We start from the raw sequence: 17,423 nt of genomic DNA, 5'->3' as shown, positions 1-17,423 counted from the left end.
TAATTACTGTAATTATATATAATATTTCTTCCTTTAGAGTGATCCTCTAATTTGGTAGAATGGAACATACGTACTGTACATCGTACTAAAAAACTAAAAAATAGTTACACCTGAATTGTACTCAAAGGAAAACTCCACATGCTGTCAAGCAAACAACATTCCACAACTGACACTATGGCATATCGGCAAAAGAAAACACTCTGGACGCAACACACAGGAATATCACCTAGAAAGTATCCTGAGGGCATCAGATCATTCTTAATGGGTAGGTATTGGGTTTGAGGTTAGGTTTTAGGGCAGGGGTTGCTTAAGGTTAGTGTTGGGGTTGGGTTAGGGACGGGGTGGCTTGATTTCGTAGAGTTGTCACGCTCTTGAAGTGAAAGGTGGGAGTAAATGGCAAATGCCCTCGAATCATCTGATGCCCTCAGGACACTTTCTAGGGGATGTTCCTTTACGCTGCTAGCCGGACCTCCATAGTTTCGAACAAAAACAAAACTTCACTTTATAGTCTTACTGTACGTCTCCGCTGCTGAAAGTGAAGTGCCTTCTCATTTGACACACATACACACATGAATAACACAGGCTTGAATTTATAATTAATTCTAAAACTGTTTCAACACTTTTTCTACTTGCTACTCAGCTGTTGACATCAAAATGAAAAGAGCAGTCTAGGCCAACCAAAGCATTCTAAGACTGAGCAAATCACAGAGTGATGATTCTGACAGTTTGGACAAAACAAAAACAGACCTACAAAATTAAGTCAGCACCAAGCTCAAACTAAATCGGCAATATCTGGACGACAGCAAAAAAAACCTCTCCATTACCCAGATTGTTGAAGTAAACAAAATCTGGAATACAAAGAGAAATATAAATAGCTGTTTTCGAAAGGTGCTGTCGTGACGCAAATGAAGCAAATACTGTCTAAGGGTGTGTTCACAAAAAAATGTAAAGACTTTTAAATGCTTGATAAAGACCTTTTATGATGCGTAATCTAAAAACAACTGACAATAAAACAATGTACTTTGTTTTATTGTATACAATTAAAACAATAGTCCTTAAATATATATATTATAGATGGCATTTAAAAAACATATATGTGATCATGCAACCACCCCACCTCCCTGGGATTATTAATTTTTTTTTTTTTGCATACCTGTATCTTTTTAAAAACAGTTGTAAATCCTAAGTAAGGTTTTTGTTAATAGCTACTTCGATCCTCAGTTAATGAATACATTTGACATTTATCTCTCATCTCGTGTTGGTTTATTATGAGACTTTCAATCTACATAGTGTTGTAGGCTTGGCCAAAATATTACCGGGTAAATGTATTAATACAAAATACTCAGAAAAATGTATCAAAATACAAACTACTTTGGATAAAATGTACTTTAAAACTGAGCCATGACACACTAAATTCATAAGCTTGTGTTTTCTGCGCTTTAACTTTCTACATATATTTATATAAAGCTGAGGTTCAGTAATAAACTACAATGATTATTTGTGTAATTTGCCTGTCATGTTTAAGCAGTTCATCTATGTTTAAGCATTTTCTTTTGCATTTAACACATTGCAAATTTATAACAAAACATGATTTATAATAAAGGAGCAAAGAAAATACTTTTGATCATTAAAGCAATAGAACATTTAACCAACATACTAACAAATACCATATTGGTAGTACAGTGTTGGTACATGGATGGAATTTGTTCCATTAAAAAAAAAAAAAAAAAAAAAAATCGGCACATGTCCTTTTAAATGTCCTTGAACTTTGTTTGTTTACCATGGCCTTTACGAACCCTGAAATATTCATAAGATTTTCTGTTTTTCAAATCAATAATTACATTTTATATCTGCCAATATATTTAACATTTATATTCTCTTTTACTTGTATTGTTTGTTGTCTATTACATTGTAAAACAGATGTGTTAACTATCATTAGCTTAAACATGTTTTAAATTGGTCAGAAATACACACATACTGCAATTTATTGACAATTTAAATACCAGTCCTTTCCACCCACAGTTTGATTTTTTCGATCATAAATCAGCTCAATGTAAGAATCTGCAAACAAAGGGAGCGGAACATTTTTTAAATTAAAATTACCCCACCCCCCACCCCCCTGAGCCCAGATTTCTTGTTGGCTCAGCAGTGGCATTTAAATAAACGATTTTGGTAAAACAGCAAGTAGTTTTCCACTGTTTATTGTTTTGAAACAAGACACACTCCAATTACTGTTTATGGAAACTGCAGCTGTTTCCATAACTTAGTGGGTGCAGCAATTGAACAGAAATAAATAAATCAACCCACTACATCACTAACTTTTCATTAAAACTAAGCAGCACCCCAGAATGAACTTTTGAAAAAAATCTCTTTATTCCCCCTGATTACAAAAGCTTTAAAGGGTTTCAAACCAACAAGACATTGGCTGGTGGCTCTTTCAAGACAGTCATTTGATAGGATGTGTCTCTGTATAAACCTAGCAGCATGAATATTGGGTATTAGTTTTTATAATATCTAACACACTGTGTACAAGCAAACAATTCATTGGACACTGAATCAGGAGAGCTTAAAGTCAAGAAAGTGTTCAAATGTTGGTTGCCAATTTGACATGATGAGCAGTCTGCAGCAGGAAGAGATATGAATAACACTGCATAACAAAGATTTTCCACATTATCCATCAAGATACTATTTTGAAGTACCTAAATAAGGAATTGAATTTAATTATAGGTGTAAGATGTATATGTGTAAGTAATGACCAAAGTTGCAAATACCAGATATGGAGATGCATAACATACCTACGCTTTCCGTTTTGAGAACAGGAAAGCTATTCATCGCTTTGCAAAGGACCGGTGTTAAAAATAAAAAAAAAAAAAAAAAAAAAAAAAAAAAAAAACACAGAAGCTCATCGGGAACAAGAACTTAGATAAAGTTGCAGAAGGCGGCACTACAAGTCTGGACAGTTAGTATACCCAGTTCACACCACACAATCTGTGGTTCACGCCATACAGTCTCTAAAGATGCCAGCTAGGATGCACGGTAAATGGATTGGATTAATCTACTAAAACTCTCATTTCATTTATTGCAGTAACATTAGTGTGTGCCAGAGGAACATGAAGTTAAAATAATGCATGTTTACCTGTTTTGAATCAAGGCAATTACTTGGGAATACGTCTTTCCAATAATACTCTCTCCATTCACTTTTACAATCCTGTCTCCTGCAAAAATATTCAAATATATCATGAATGGATTAAACACACAGAAGCAAGGGAACATTCAAATACATTACCATTAGATATTGTGCAATTTGATTTTAGCATTCAAAAGTTATGCGGCAGGTAAAAGATAACTGTCCGAGTCGTGTCTTCTGATGCGATATTCCACTGCAGTGATGAGACACTGCAGGCTATAACAGGGAGATTCAGACACCCTTAAATGTGTCTAGTTTTTTAATTTTATAAAGATACAAGCTAAAGTACTTTCTTGGTCCACTAATACAGTATAGATATTGTATCCCTCCATCATATTTCATGAACCTGTCGTTGTGACAGTCCTGAGGATACTGGATTCAAGTCTTGGACATTATACAGTTAAATGTCAGCATCGTAATTGCTATAATTTGTCGTGTGCTAACCCTCTGATACAGCTGCACTGTAGAGGCTTGTGTTATGAGACTTCATCATAATGGACAGGGTGGCACAGAGATAATTGGTTGACTAGAGGTTCATCACATAGGGCTACATTCTCAAAGCTATTTACTCCAAATCTTCATTAGCACATTTTTTTTCACAAAGGAGAAACAACCCCAATAAAGTTACCAAAACAGACAAACTACTAAGACTTAACTGAGGAACTTCAGTAGTCTTAAGTTGTTTCTTTTATCCGTTTTTTTTTTATTGCATTTAGTGTTTTTTGTTTAGATAAAAACTGCACTAATGACTACTTGGGAGTACAGCTTTGAGAATCTAGCCAATAGTTTCTGTACCTGTACATTTGAAAATACTTTAACATTGATTAAAGGCATGAGAGGTCTTGCAGTCCAACTACAAGCACATTTTTTAAATTAAAAACATAGTCAAACCTGTATTAAAAAGACCACTCACAGGAAAGTCTAATAGTGGTCTCTTAAAAAGAGGGCCCATAACTTATGAATTTTCTGTTTGTCTCCGACATGCTTTGCTGTAATTATGCATGTCTCACATACACTGTAAAAGCCAGAGGATTGAATATGAACAATAAGTAGTATGTAATGTAACAACATTAATTTAGATAATGCAGTTACAAAACAAATTATTTTGTGAAAGTAATGAATGCTTGCCTGTCTCAGGTCACATAAAATGTTTTAAATCCTTTGCAAATTTCAATGCCTGTGCCTGCCTTTCAGATATGTGTTGATTCATTGCATCCTGAAACCAACGCCATAAGATATTTTTATATTTGATTACCGCTCACATTGTTTTCATACTCTTAAGTATAGCTTGAATTTTTCTGTGTTTATTTTCCTTTTAACAGTTTGCCTTTAAGTCTTAAGCCACTACATCCTAATTATGAGAACATTCAGTTAAATTAGCAGAAAAGAACAACACAACATGAAACAGTCACATTGGAAGCTACCTAGATCCCAGGCAAGTGCAAGAATGAAATGCAAGTTAAAGCAGCATCTCGGGGAAGTGATTAATGTCACTGCTTGCTCTTGTGTTCGAATAATGAAGAAGGTGAAGCAGAATCAGCAAGTTAATCAGGACATCAAGGTAAAAAGCGACTTAAAGATACTGAATCGGCTCAAAACACGGTCACGTGAACAAAAATAAAAACCTAAAACTTCAAGCCCTAGTTCTTTCTGTTTCAAAATGCTGTATCTGCATCTTTCTACTGCCAAATTTCTCAGCACTTTTTCTGACACTTACTGTCTTTGCAAATTCAATAACTTTAATTTTGTCATCTAAGGAGAACCTTTTATTTCTCCACATTTTCTCTCTTCCTTTACAAGAGGAGCACTGTTTTATTGTTTACGGATAAAAGACAGTTAAAATGGTTACCGTATTCCTTTGAATTTAGGACTTGCAAACCACATTTTTCTTAGAACAGCCCTGTGTAAGGGTGCTTAATACAGGTTTGAGTCTGTTGCTGGGTAAGAGAATTGTGGTCGCATTACAGGTGTTCGCTTAATACAGTCACATAAAAGCACAAATACCATTGGGAGGAATTTAAAGTAGTCAATTAGACCAGGTGGTCGCTAAAGAAAGGTGGTCGACTGTACTTCCATTATGACACAGTTACAAACAAGCACACGACACAAAAGGACCCAACTCTTCCTGTCTAGTTCATACCGGCTTCCCTTTAACTGTATATATACAGCATCTCTGATAAGTTTCCAATGTAGAAACGTGTGAGCCAATTGTGTTCTTACCTGTGCAGAGCCCAGCCTCATGTGCAGGCCCTCCTTGCTTCACCTGCTTAACAAATATTGTATCCATGGGCTCCAGCCTGTTCCGCTGTCTCCCTGCAGGATACAAAAAAAGACATGCGTGTTTATCGTGAGAAACCAACATTGCTGTAAAATGTACTGCAGTGCTCATAAAAAGGTGTAAAACTGGCACAGGATACAATGAAGACAGGTATGAGCATACTGTAATATATGAGCTTCCCCAGAATGACCACTGCCTCTATCGAGTCCTCTCAAACAGACTGACCTGAGCAGGATTCAAACCCTGGTGTGCACATGTGAAATGCCTTCAAATCAAAAAAATGACTTACTTAGTATGTATGTGTATTAGATTACTTTTATCAACACGTAGCCTAAAATACTGTATGAATAAAAAAGCTGCTTAAAAACAAGTTGATATTTGATATATACAAAATAATTTTATTCTGTGCTGCAGTATAAATATACTTCCAATACACAATACAAACTAACACAATTAACTAACACAAGTAATTGGTAGTAAAATGACAAGCTTTCTGAAGCCACTGTTCGCTAAACTGGTAACACCATTCACGAGTACTGTACTGTGTATACATAGTGGTGTAAGATAAGCCAATAACCCTTGTACTGTATAAACCAGGGAGAAAGGCAAAACTATAAAAAAACAGCTACAATACTGGACTGTAATGTTGGGCACAACTTGGGTTCATATCAGATTAAAATCCCAAACTGTTTACATACCAAAAAGTCCAACCCCATCCACCAGTACACAAGCTACAATATAAAACTACTCAGATTAGAAATAGAAAGCTTTGTAAGAAATCACCACTTCAGTTTCCCTGCTAGGCAACAGGCAGTGCTGGAACATTTTATGATGTGGTAGGTGAATCACGCTTCAAAAGACAAGGTAGAGGCAACAAGATAACTGGGGCTTGGAAGGGACTGACTAAACACTGAAACACAATAGAATGTATCAAGACAACTCCTTAGTAAAACTATTGCCTTCATTTATCTTAAATTCCAAATATAAAACCACACTGCGTAGAGGAACTAGGTAGGCTATGGCAGCAGGATGGGAGAGGCTGTGAAGGCCTGCTTTCAGAATCTCAGAATTCTTGTTGTGGAAGCAGAGGCTTGGCCCTCAACCCAGAATTAAATCATTACAATTCCATGATTTCCATTACATGAGAGTAGATGTTGAACTTCATGCTGATCTGAACTCTGCTCTCGCCAAGATAAGCACCAACTAAAACGTAGCTTTGCAGTAAACTAATGTGATTCATCTGCATCTCCATTCATTTGCATTATTTTCCATTTGATGATGTAGATATCCTTCTGTCAGGTGTTGATTGCTGAAGTGTAATGCTGGCTCCAGGGATCAGCTCATTTGCCTCCCCAGCGCATCAGCACATACAACGGCCGCGATGCTGGCTCTGGGGATCAAGCCAGTGCGGTCTCCCCAGCGCATCAGCATGACAACCGTCTGGATTGAGCTAAGTAGGGTACATCTCCGGGGTCTTCCAAGTGGGCACCTTCCATCCTCAGTGTTTCGCTGACTAGCCCACGACATCAAGAGGGCTCCACAGTGACTCTGGTGTCCCAGCATCACCCCCCACTCAACTCAGCCCAGCTTACTTACCTGTTCGTCAGAGTTGCTTTCTTTCTATTGTGTTTGAGATCCCCATCCAGAATCTTTCTGTCTCAACCACAGCCAGTTGCTGCTCCTTTCTGCTGCTTCAGATAAGTTCTTCACTGTGCGACTCAACATCTGCCAGCATCTTCCAGTCTCTAGCAGCTTGGACGGAGGAATATTGTCTTTTGTGTGTAATGCTTTGATGGAACTGGTGGCAACGTATTGGTCAGGTTACACTTGTCTTCCAATGCTAAGGCCAAACATCGCAGCACCTGGTCATGGCACCAAGTAAACCGTCCTTGGCTAAGACCCACCTTACATACTGTCAAAATGTGCCTTAATGTTGCAGGTGATGAACACAAAGGACATGAGGGATCCTCACCCACCCAGAGGTTTAGGTTCTGTGGTGATGGGAGAACATCATATGCTGATCCGATGTGGAAACTGATCCTGCTCTGTTCCACTGTCCATAGGTCTTGCCAGCCGATCTTGCATTGTTCCACTCTCCCATCTCATCCATTCTCCCTGCTTGGCCTGGGAAATAGCCTTTATACACCTGATCCTCTCCTGCTTTTGCACCTCATTGACTACCAGCTTCCTCCATTGAGCTGGGGTTGCCATGTGCCATGTAGGAGGATCTGAACTGAGACCAAAACTAGAACAGCAGATCCCCTCTGTGTACACAGCAATACCAAACCTTGATATTAAGCCCATCCCATCTTACAGTACTATAAGCATCTGGATCAAGCAAAGAGACAGGCAATATGAACCTCTCTGCTGCTCTAGGTCTGCTTCTCCCAAAGGGTGGCGCTGTTTGGCAGCATCACAGTGAATTTTACATATGGACAGGACAAATGTAATATATTAGCAAGTTTAAATCTCAGACTGAGAAGGAGAAGACTGCATCAGTTCTTGCATTAAATCTACTGGGAAAAGAAGTAGACGAGCAAAGCTGAGCGCCTCAGTGCCAGAGAGATCTGTCTGTGGGCTGGAGATTGCAGGTTGTGGGAAGATATTTGGAAATAAGCCACATCATAAAAAAACAAACAAAAAAAAGCTGCATCTTTTCTACAGTACTTTGTGTTCTTATATAATATTAATTTTTATAGTTCAACAGTATACTGTATCGAGATAAAGTAAAACAGGTTATACTGTAGATACACTTATTACCAAGGTTTGCTTATTTGTACTATTGTATATTCATCTCTAATGTGGGAAGCAAGAAGACTTTTCAGCACCAGCTGAAGCCCCAGCATCTTTGTGAATCAACTGGATGGGCATGGCAACACACAGGCCATGTCAATATACTGTAGGATGCCATAAAAATACTGTCAGGTATAAGCTACAATTACTGAATTGGACTAAAAAAAAAAAAAAACGGTGCAGCATGAACATGACTAATCTCACATTACTTTAAAATTCTCCAGAGCAATGCGGTTTTGCAAAACTGTCACACCAACTTGCTTAGGTTTTTTTTTTTTTTTTTTTTTTTAAATCAAGAACAAGGGGTGATAGCAAAAAAGGAACGAAAACATGTCTGATGGTCGTGGCGACAAGAAAGAGAACAGGAGGGCACAAAAGGCACTTGAAAATGCAGACTAACAAGAAGTAATACAGACACGTTCTGGACAAAGTGCATGTAGAGTAGTAAAACTTAAAGAATGGACTGTCTGTAAAGGCAGAATGGCCCTCACACTTAACACTGCTCTTCTGTCCAGCTCTGCTGCTCTGACCTGCTGGAACCTGCAGTGTCAGACAATCCGGCAATTTTCAAAAGAGCCACTGTACTTCAATAAGTGCTTTGAACAGTGCCTCAGGGTTTAAAGGCAAAAGTAGTGGGTGGCGAGACACCAAAATCTGTTTGCAGTGCTGTTACAGTACCTCAAAACATGAACGGAATCCGATGGAACTACAGAACAACAAGTGCCAGCAACACCTCTGCTTTCATTTAAACTGACTGCTTCCACTGCATTTGCTTATTTCTATTGTCTCGTTACATCACTATATATTTAATGCAATAGTAACAGGACACAGGGCACCCAAAAGCTTTTAAACTCAGGAGCGGTAACTGTATACGTTTAAAGAACATCCATTTACTAAAACTCATTTTACTAGCAGGATGAATCTGATGATACTGTATGGTCCAACAAAGTCAAAACTCCCTACAATCGCCAAGCCTGTAATCAAATCACCAGGACAGCAAGTCTGTGTGATAATGCATGGGTATTCAATGTCCAGGAATACTCACACACAATAGCTGCACTAACTACAGAGCAGTACATAACCAAGTCACAGTGTATAGTAGCAGCAGGCACTGAATCTTTCCATTTTTAGACGGGTCGTGAGCAAGTAAGTCATTCGGCTCTATTGAGGTTTACCAACATTGAGAGGATATAAAAAACAGAACCAGGATCACATATTTCCAAGGCTACAGGTTATGTAATGTAATGCCATGGAATCAGCCCCACCCTTCAGCAACAACACTGTGCTCATACAGTAAATTAGTAGTACTATACACCCCCTGTTGGCGAGATCCCACAATTACTGCTTTCACCATCCTTGTTACTGAGCAACTGGTGATTTTGCTAAACATACGGAATAATCCATTTCAGTTTTAGTACCAGCAATGTGAGAATTTTATAAGGAGAATCTTAAATCAAGAGAAAGGTATCTTTATATAAAGAATCAGATATAAAATACAGTAATGATTTACAGTAGTGCTGCCATCTGCAGACACTATTGTATTGTAGTCCAAGGATAAAACAGAGATGCTGTGCAGAGTCTAAAAACTGCAACAGTGCCAGCTTACTGATTTATAGTACTTAGAGTTAAAAAAACAAATTACATTGCAATGTCTCTCTCCAAAGCTGCAAGTTCAAAAACCAATGATGCATGGATCAGGCAAGCAGTAACTTTTAATAAAATTACTAGAACGGTTCTAATCTTTGCTTACACTATACCAGATACAGCAGCAGCTTTCCTCCGTACAGACAGACACCAGTGTGTGCCCTACATCATGTGCACCACAGGACCAGAGCCTGATCGGGCCCTGCAGAGGAAAAGCGGTGAATGGATCTGCAAATCTCCTGCGCTCGCAATTAATGCACTATACTTGGAGAACGTTCATTTAGCTTCATGGCTCCGACTCTGAAACTCTCCCAGCCTTGGTGCATGATGCACTCGCTGTCGCTCGGTTTCAGTCAACTCAAGACCCACTTGTTCTCTCTTGCTTTCCATGCTTTTTAAGCCTGATCTCTTATTAGCTGCTGTGTCTGTTACTTATACCTTTTTTTTTTTTTCCCACTGTACTTAATTATGCTTTTTTTTTTTTTTAATGTATCTTGTAAAGAACTTTGTGATGGTGATCCACTATGAAAGATGCTATATAAAATAGACTGATTGATTGATAATGAACCCTGAAGTTTGGTATCCAAATAACGCCACAACAATAAAAGGTATAGAAAAACAACTACATTTTGATCTAAAATGCATAGTATAGCACTTATACAGTCAGATAACACAAAAAGGTACCAGTATGTCAATTCCACACACTGCTAACATTACAAGACTAAATACCTATAAAAATAAAGATAGGTTACCATAACCTTTATCTGCATCACGCCTAGTCTTCAACAGCTCAGCCAATCAGGTTTCAGCAAGTGTACAAGTAGCCAAGTTTTGTCAGTTGAAGAGAAGATGCCACAGAAAACAAACAGATAAGCATATTCTGCCACTGTACCTAGATAATGATTTTTATATGATCAGTAATGCTTATTTATCTTCTGCTTCAGTGGTTAATCAGTTATGTCAGCAGATAAAATGCTGCTTCAAAAAGTTTATTAATCACCCCACCTCAGAAATAGAGACTGCACAAGAGTAGCTCAGGATGGCAGTGACGTAATCTTAACGATTCCCAACAATGAACCACAATTTACAGAGATACAATAAATTCTCATAATACTAACTCAGACTAGACACATTTCTTAATACTACAAATGTTCTACAGATTTAGCAATCACTTATTAATACAACAAAACAAAAATCAATCTAGTGCAAAAGCGGAGTGTAAAGGATATTGGGAAATGTATTACCTTGGATCCACTTTAGTGTTTCAGTCTGTACTGTATTAGTGCTGTTTTGGGATTACAAATCCTATGATGCACTTTGAGTTGCCATAGTGCTGACGCATCATATCCTTGCAGAAAAGAGTGCACGAGCATACAGAAAAAGAAAGATATTGCTGCAGATTCCAACATGACCGCAAAAACTTTTAACCATTTCGAAAAAAAATGGGATGCAATAATACAGGTCTATGATCATCAAAACTGTGGATGCAAGTCGTCAGCTGTTGGTTTAAAAATGCCCTTGACCAGAATGGGACATGCAGATTGCAGGTGCTGTTCATTTGCAATGTATACTTTTTAAAAGGTTCACTTCCAAATGCATTTCAATAAAATGCACAGTACTTTTTAATGTATAATACTTTTCATTGTTCTGTAATTGAAATTTGATTTCAGTGTTGCTGTAACATCAATAAAAACTGTCAGCATGCATTTGGCTTAGACTCCTGAGAAGACTTTTTTTTGTTTTGCTGGTCCCTTGAAATTCTTACATTATTAATTAGAATTGAATGTAGTTCTCTCTTTTTAACCACTAGGGGGCAGTAGCTTGTTACACATCAGGACTGAACTTACTTGAATTATTTTATTTTAAGACAATGCTAGGAACATACCTGCAGTATTTACAGTAAAGCAGGTGGAGGAGGGACTTTAATAAAAGGGTAGAAAGAAAGATTGTACTGGAAATAACTAAGCCTTTGGACAAAAAAACTAAATGGAATCTTTTGGGATTGAAACAATCCAAAATAAATACTGTATTGACATTTAACAACCACTACACTGTACCCCATCCGCTCCACACAAAAAAGGATAATCTTATCTTTTGTTTGACAGTTTTGGTTACTTCTTGATTACATTAATTCTGTGTTTGTTTTGCTGCTCCAGCTAAATTCAAAATGCCCATGCATAAAAGGGATTGTTTAAGGGAGGACTGAATGAAAAGCACACACATACACTGCACTATTTCCTGGTGACTCCACATACTGTTCTAATGTTAAAGCCTTTCTGTGCCTTTCACGGCCTTTTCCAAAAGCACCATGGCGAGGCACAGCCCCTGTAATCTTGGGTGGCAGCTCTTGTGAAAACTATTTTTGGTTTCACAATTATTCAAATACACATGTGGGTCGTTCAAATAAGACACATCATAATAAGCTATGCACAGCACATTAAAAATGAAGAAATTGTGACTTTCATGCCAGCAACAGAGACTTACTGTAGCAGGTACAGCACAGGCAGACTGAGTACGATTCCCCTCAAATTACACAAGAGCATATCTGTCCCCTATCTAGTGCTTCACTGTGTGTGTGTGTGGTTATTTTCCTGTTTCTCTCCTTGTTGACCACTAGGGGCTCCTTTGAATAAACAGCTTTCTCTTGAATGGGCACAGAGAATAAATACCTTTTTATGTCAGAACCCTGTACTGCAGTGAAAAAGCATGCTCCAAGCTAACACTGGAACCCCTTTTTCTCTGGCAATAGAATCAGTGCTGTAGGCATGTACTGGAACAGGCTAGTCCAGGAAAGTGGATAGAAACACACATTGGGTTGGGTTTTATTTTTTTTTTTTTTTTTTTTTTTTTTTTAACAGATTAGTCTGGAACAAACAAAGCTCTGTTCCTTAGAAGACACAACCCTATCGTGAAATATGGTTCAAGTTCAGATTACTGCTTTTAGCTTTTTAATGAGCCACACCATTGTAAGCTGCTAGTTGGCCAATTGGAATGTAGATGTTTAAAATAGTGAAGGCATTTTGCTACTTTTAAAATGAACCACTGTAGAGTAAAATGTTAATTGGTTCAAAAGGCACTATGCATTAAACTGTAGTAACTGCTGTTTCAATTTAAAGGGGACTGGGCTTACTTTATGCCTGGTAGTATCTCAATCAACTACAATATAAACTCAGATCCTTTGATGCCAGTATTGCTGATATTTCTAAAGCGTAAGTATGGGGCATTGTAGGGATTGATGCAAGCCAAAATTTCAGTGCTGAGAAGATGAGAGAACCACTAATGCACTCAGCGCACTTACCATGCAAGTCACTAATGCAGTTTTGTGGTTTCAGGCAAACTGTGTGGGTTGTGATGTCACCTGTATCCTCCTAATGTTGTATTGATTTACTTCCACACAGTATATTGCACAGGTCAGCTCCTACTCTAAATTTAAATTATAAATGCTCCTGTTAACATTTACAAAACTACAACGCGATATGTAATTTCAATATGTCAGCATAACACTAATTAATTCTATAGGGCGTGATGCAAAACTTTTGGCCATGTAATCTAACACTGGTTTCTTTTTCAACGTTGCTTCTCTTTCATCTATATGCAGGTATATCATATATTGGTGCCCTACCTAGGGACCAACTGGCACAATTTCCTTTGAAGCTCAGTGGAGTGTTCCTACCTAGACAGGCAAACTGTTACTGTATTACTGTTAAACAGTAATTCGCTAGGATGTAGAATATATAATAAAAGACAAAACAGCTTATTTCACAGATCCACTAATATTGGATTACTGGCTAATGTCAGTTTAGGTATGGTAGTCCACAATTATTGCTAACTATGGTATTGAAACCAGCCCCTAATCATGAATGAGAACTTTTCACATCATACTTGTCATTAAGGAACCATTTGGTGATCTACGGTATACAATACAGTGTAGATCAAGAAGGTACCCCAATTCTTTATACACAAGTTGTTTCACCCCTAGTATAGGATAGACACAGATATTCTTATTTACCCAAACTTCATTCTTCAGCTCTCTTTGCAGACTGTAATGACTGGGAGAGGTTGACACTGAATCCAATTTTAAGAAAATCAAGACAGAAAGCAGTCCCAGTGTGTAAAATGTTTTTGGCTCAAGCCAACCTCAACAACATACTTCTGGCTGCCCTTTCCTCTTCCACAGCTGAGCAGTTCTGTGTGGGCTGGGACATGTTCATGTTGTTTTGAGTTTAATAATGTTATTCTGTGAGGCTGGGCACAGTCCCATTCTCTTTCTAATGCAGGCATTATGCAACAGTCATAATTATTTTAGTTATTTTCCAAAAAGTGCATTCTTTCATAAAATGTCCCTGGTAGTGCAAGAAAGGGATGTTTCGGTTTTCATGAACGGTCTGCTAGTTTTACTTACTTTTTCTGTTGGTTAAAAGTTTGAGACTTCACAACTCACCAGTAGTGCTCACAGTGGGTTCCCAAAAGTGAGAGTTAAGCTACATACTGTGGGTACTTTACCTTGATTCTGTATGTGTGGAGAACGCCCCGGCGACTGTAGGACGAGGAGCCGATCCCAGCTCAATACCGCTTTCCCCTGTTGGTGGCCACGTGCCCCTTGGTCTTTTGAACCAACACCCAGAAAATAAAACTGGCTACAGGAAAGTCATAGTTTGGTACAGTAAGCGTGCGTTTTTAGATTTTGCTTTTAGATTACAGTGAGAACTATATTGTCAATGTACAGTAAAGTAGAACATGAAACTCACTTATCATGAATTCACAAGTACACAGCTGGGATGGAAGTTGATTGCACCACAGAGACAGAATGGATTTCTGTTGCTTGCTCTGTATTGCCTGCTCGGGTTGAATGGATGCAAAGTTCTTCTTTTCCAAATCCAGGAACAAATTATGCTGACAAACTCTGTAAAACTACTTGCAATCCTTACAGTAAGAAACATCCGGCAAGCAATCATAAACAAAAACTAAGCTTCTGAATCTGATCAAATGAGTAGTTTATAACCACTTTGAGAACCCACAAAACACACTCCCTTCATCTCTCACCAGTGTATTGTTTACCAAGTTTAAATCAACAAGCCTGGGTACCTGTGTTGCACTTTTTGCAGCTGAGAAATGAACTGCACTGATGCTCAGCTCCACTAAGCCTAGCTTTTGGAAACATAGACGACTTAAAATGACCAGCTGTTGCCAAAACCACTCAATGAAACGCCTCTAATGTCTAAGGGAGAAAACCAAAGCAGTAACAATTTAAATTTAACTTTAAAACTTTGAAATAATCAATTTTTAAAAAGCCAAATCTTTGCCTTGCCAGGCTTTCTCTAACCATTCTATGAAGTATTGTACTAGTGAAACTCATTCATGGCTCATGTTCATTAAAAGACCATGAAAAAGACCAGAATGCACTGCCCAAAGCATACACTGAGGAAATATCCTTCAGACTGCAACGTTTGGAATTGAATGCGCTAGATGGAAAACAAATTCCCAGAGTTTAAGGGACCATAAAAAAAAAGAACTACAGAAAGTTTTAAATTAAAAGCAAATACAATGAAAGTGTGCATATGCATAGAGTACACCACCACAGAAGCTTTAAGCTTCCTTCTGATATAACCTACAGCAACCACATCTCAACACTGAGTTGCAGGTCCTTTAATTTTAACTCATGGTCACTGGCTATTGCAAATACACAGTATTACCAGAAAAGTCAACTGCACGTGTCAAAGCAACACAGAGTGTGGTTCTGTACAGTAGCGCATTGCACTACAGTGTGCAAGGACAGAACACCACCGAATATACAGTAGGTCCTACAAGGCATGTAACAGTGTACAATGCAAGACCATGTCAAACAGTACTCCCTGGCATTGCGACTATATGTCCCTGTTACTAAAAACAAACTCCCTGCAGCATTTCTGCTGCCAGGCTAGAATACCAAATGTGTCAGATGTTATAGGAAGCAGAAAACCCCACAGCAGGCAGCCAAGGAAAGATTACCAGGCAAGCAAGTACCACAAACCAGCCCAGAAAATATCTGGCTGGTTGGCACAAAAAAGCAGGACATAAGTACTCTTAAGCCGCAATGCATGGGCTGTTACGATGTTAAATAAAAAAAAAAAATGCTTCAGTTGTTGTACTAATTAAAAGGCATCCCAATGAGGATGGGTCATTAACAGTGCAATTACATGTAAAACTTATTACAGTCACCCGGGTCTTACATTACTTTGGCTGACGGTTATCCCTGTTCTTTTTTTGCCTGCTCACGAGAAACAAAAAGACAAGGGTACATTGTACATTTAACTTACTAAACATTTACTACACTTGCAGTGTCTACAGCCTCTGCACTGCTCGAGCTCCAGACCTGGCATCAACAGGATCATCATTCTCAAGACAGCAGCTTCTGCACAGCCTTGAGTGTCCAGTTATCATAAGATAGAAGGGGGAGGGAATCTAGCCCTGATCTGTCCAGTTACGAAGGATTGAGTGGGGGGGGGGGGGGGGGGGGACCTGATCTCTGTCCAGTTATCATGAAGGATGGAAGGAGGGGGGAATCAAGCCCTGTCCAGTTAGGAAGGATGGAGTGGGTGGGGAGCAATGATCTCTGTCCAGTTATGAAGGATGTGGGGGGAAAGCAATGATCTCTGTCCAGTTATGAAGGATGGAGTGGGGGGGAGCAATGACCTCTGTCCAGTTATGAAGGATGGGGGGGGGCACAATACCCTTGGATTATCTAGCTAAGCCTGTGCAGGCTGCTGTTCAATGAGCACACAGAGGGGACACAGCTGTGAGGAAAGCTGCATGTTTTGCTCTTACAGCAGGCCTCACCATCACAGTACAGACACGCCGTGTGCACACTTACAGTGCATTCGGACACCCTTACCCAACAACCTCTCCAGTGAGGGTTTACCATAAAAAAAATTAGTAATAAGAATCCGTAAGTGCGAAAACAGTTAATGCAGGTAATGAATTTGTTTTACAGTAAATTCTCTTACCTCTGTTGCCATTCTCTTCATCCTGTAAACAAGCAAAAGAAAAAAAGATGACTTTCTTAAATGAGTGGCGTGACACTTGCAATACAGGTTTTATAACACTGCACCTCTGGAATCAGACATTTTCAATAGTTCCAGTCCGTTTCTGAAGCCGTACCCAAGTACAGGCAGGCATCTGCCAATCTGGACTGCTTGCTCTAGGACAGGACTTAATGTAGTTCAGGACAATCAATGATGCCAAGTAATTAAATCTGAATTCTGTCAGGTGAAGCATACCGATTGTCTCCCTTTCATGCATAAGTACGGTGAAAATAAGTAATAAAAATCAGTTTATAACCAAGGACATGCAAAGAATAATATCAAGATTCATTGATTATGTTGAAAATTGCATAATCGCAAGAATACAGTACTGTACAACACAGACAGAAACAGTAAGTAATGTTTTTGCTGTAAATCTACAGCCTGTTCATTAACACTTACACACACCAGCTATTGTTTACAATCTGTGCTTCCACTGAAGAACAGAATTGAACGCAAAACC

The 17,423-nt window shown here is 38.6% G+C and overlaps 1 protein-coding gene across 5 annotated transcripts in view; it reads right to left on the bottom strand.

Annotated features, from left to right (window-relative positions):
* The window catches only part of LOC121312245 (rho GTPase-activating protein 21-like), a 79,706-nt gene that overhangs the window by 30,021 nt on the left and 32,262 nt on the right, over window positions 1-17,423 (bottom strand). For all 5 annotated transcript variants that reach the window (XM_041244187.1, XM_041244195.1, XM_041244203.1 and 2 more), the window contains 3 exons: window positions 16,886-16,907; window positions 5,408-5,500; window positions 3,137-3,215 (listed from right to left, as the gene is read on the bottom strand). In XM_041244187.1, coding sequence (XP_041100121.1) covers window positions 3,137-3,215; window positions 5,408-5,500; window positions 16,886-16,907 — 194 coding nt within the window. The remainder of the gene's footprint in view (window positions 1-3,136; window positions 3,216-5,407; window positions 5,501-16,885; window positions 16,908-17,423) is intronic.

The sequence above is a fragment of the Polyodon spathula genome, chromosome 3, assembly GCF_017654505.1.
Source record: "Polyodon spathula isolate WHYD16114869_AA chromosome 3, ASM1765450v1, whole genome shotgun sequence".
Lineage (NCBI taxonomy): Eukaryota > Metazoa > Chordata > Actinopteri > Acipenseriformes > Polyodontidae > Polyodon > Polyodon spathula.
Note: the sequence above shows the minus strand (reverse complement) of the source record. Positions and strands in the feature narration are given on the sequence as shown.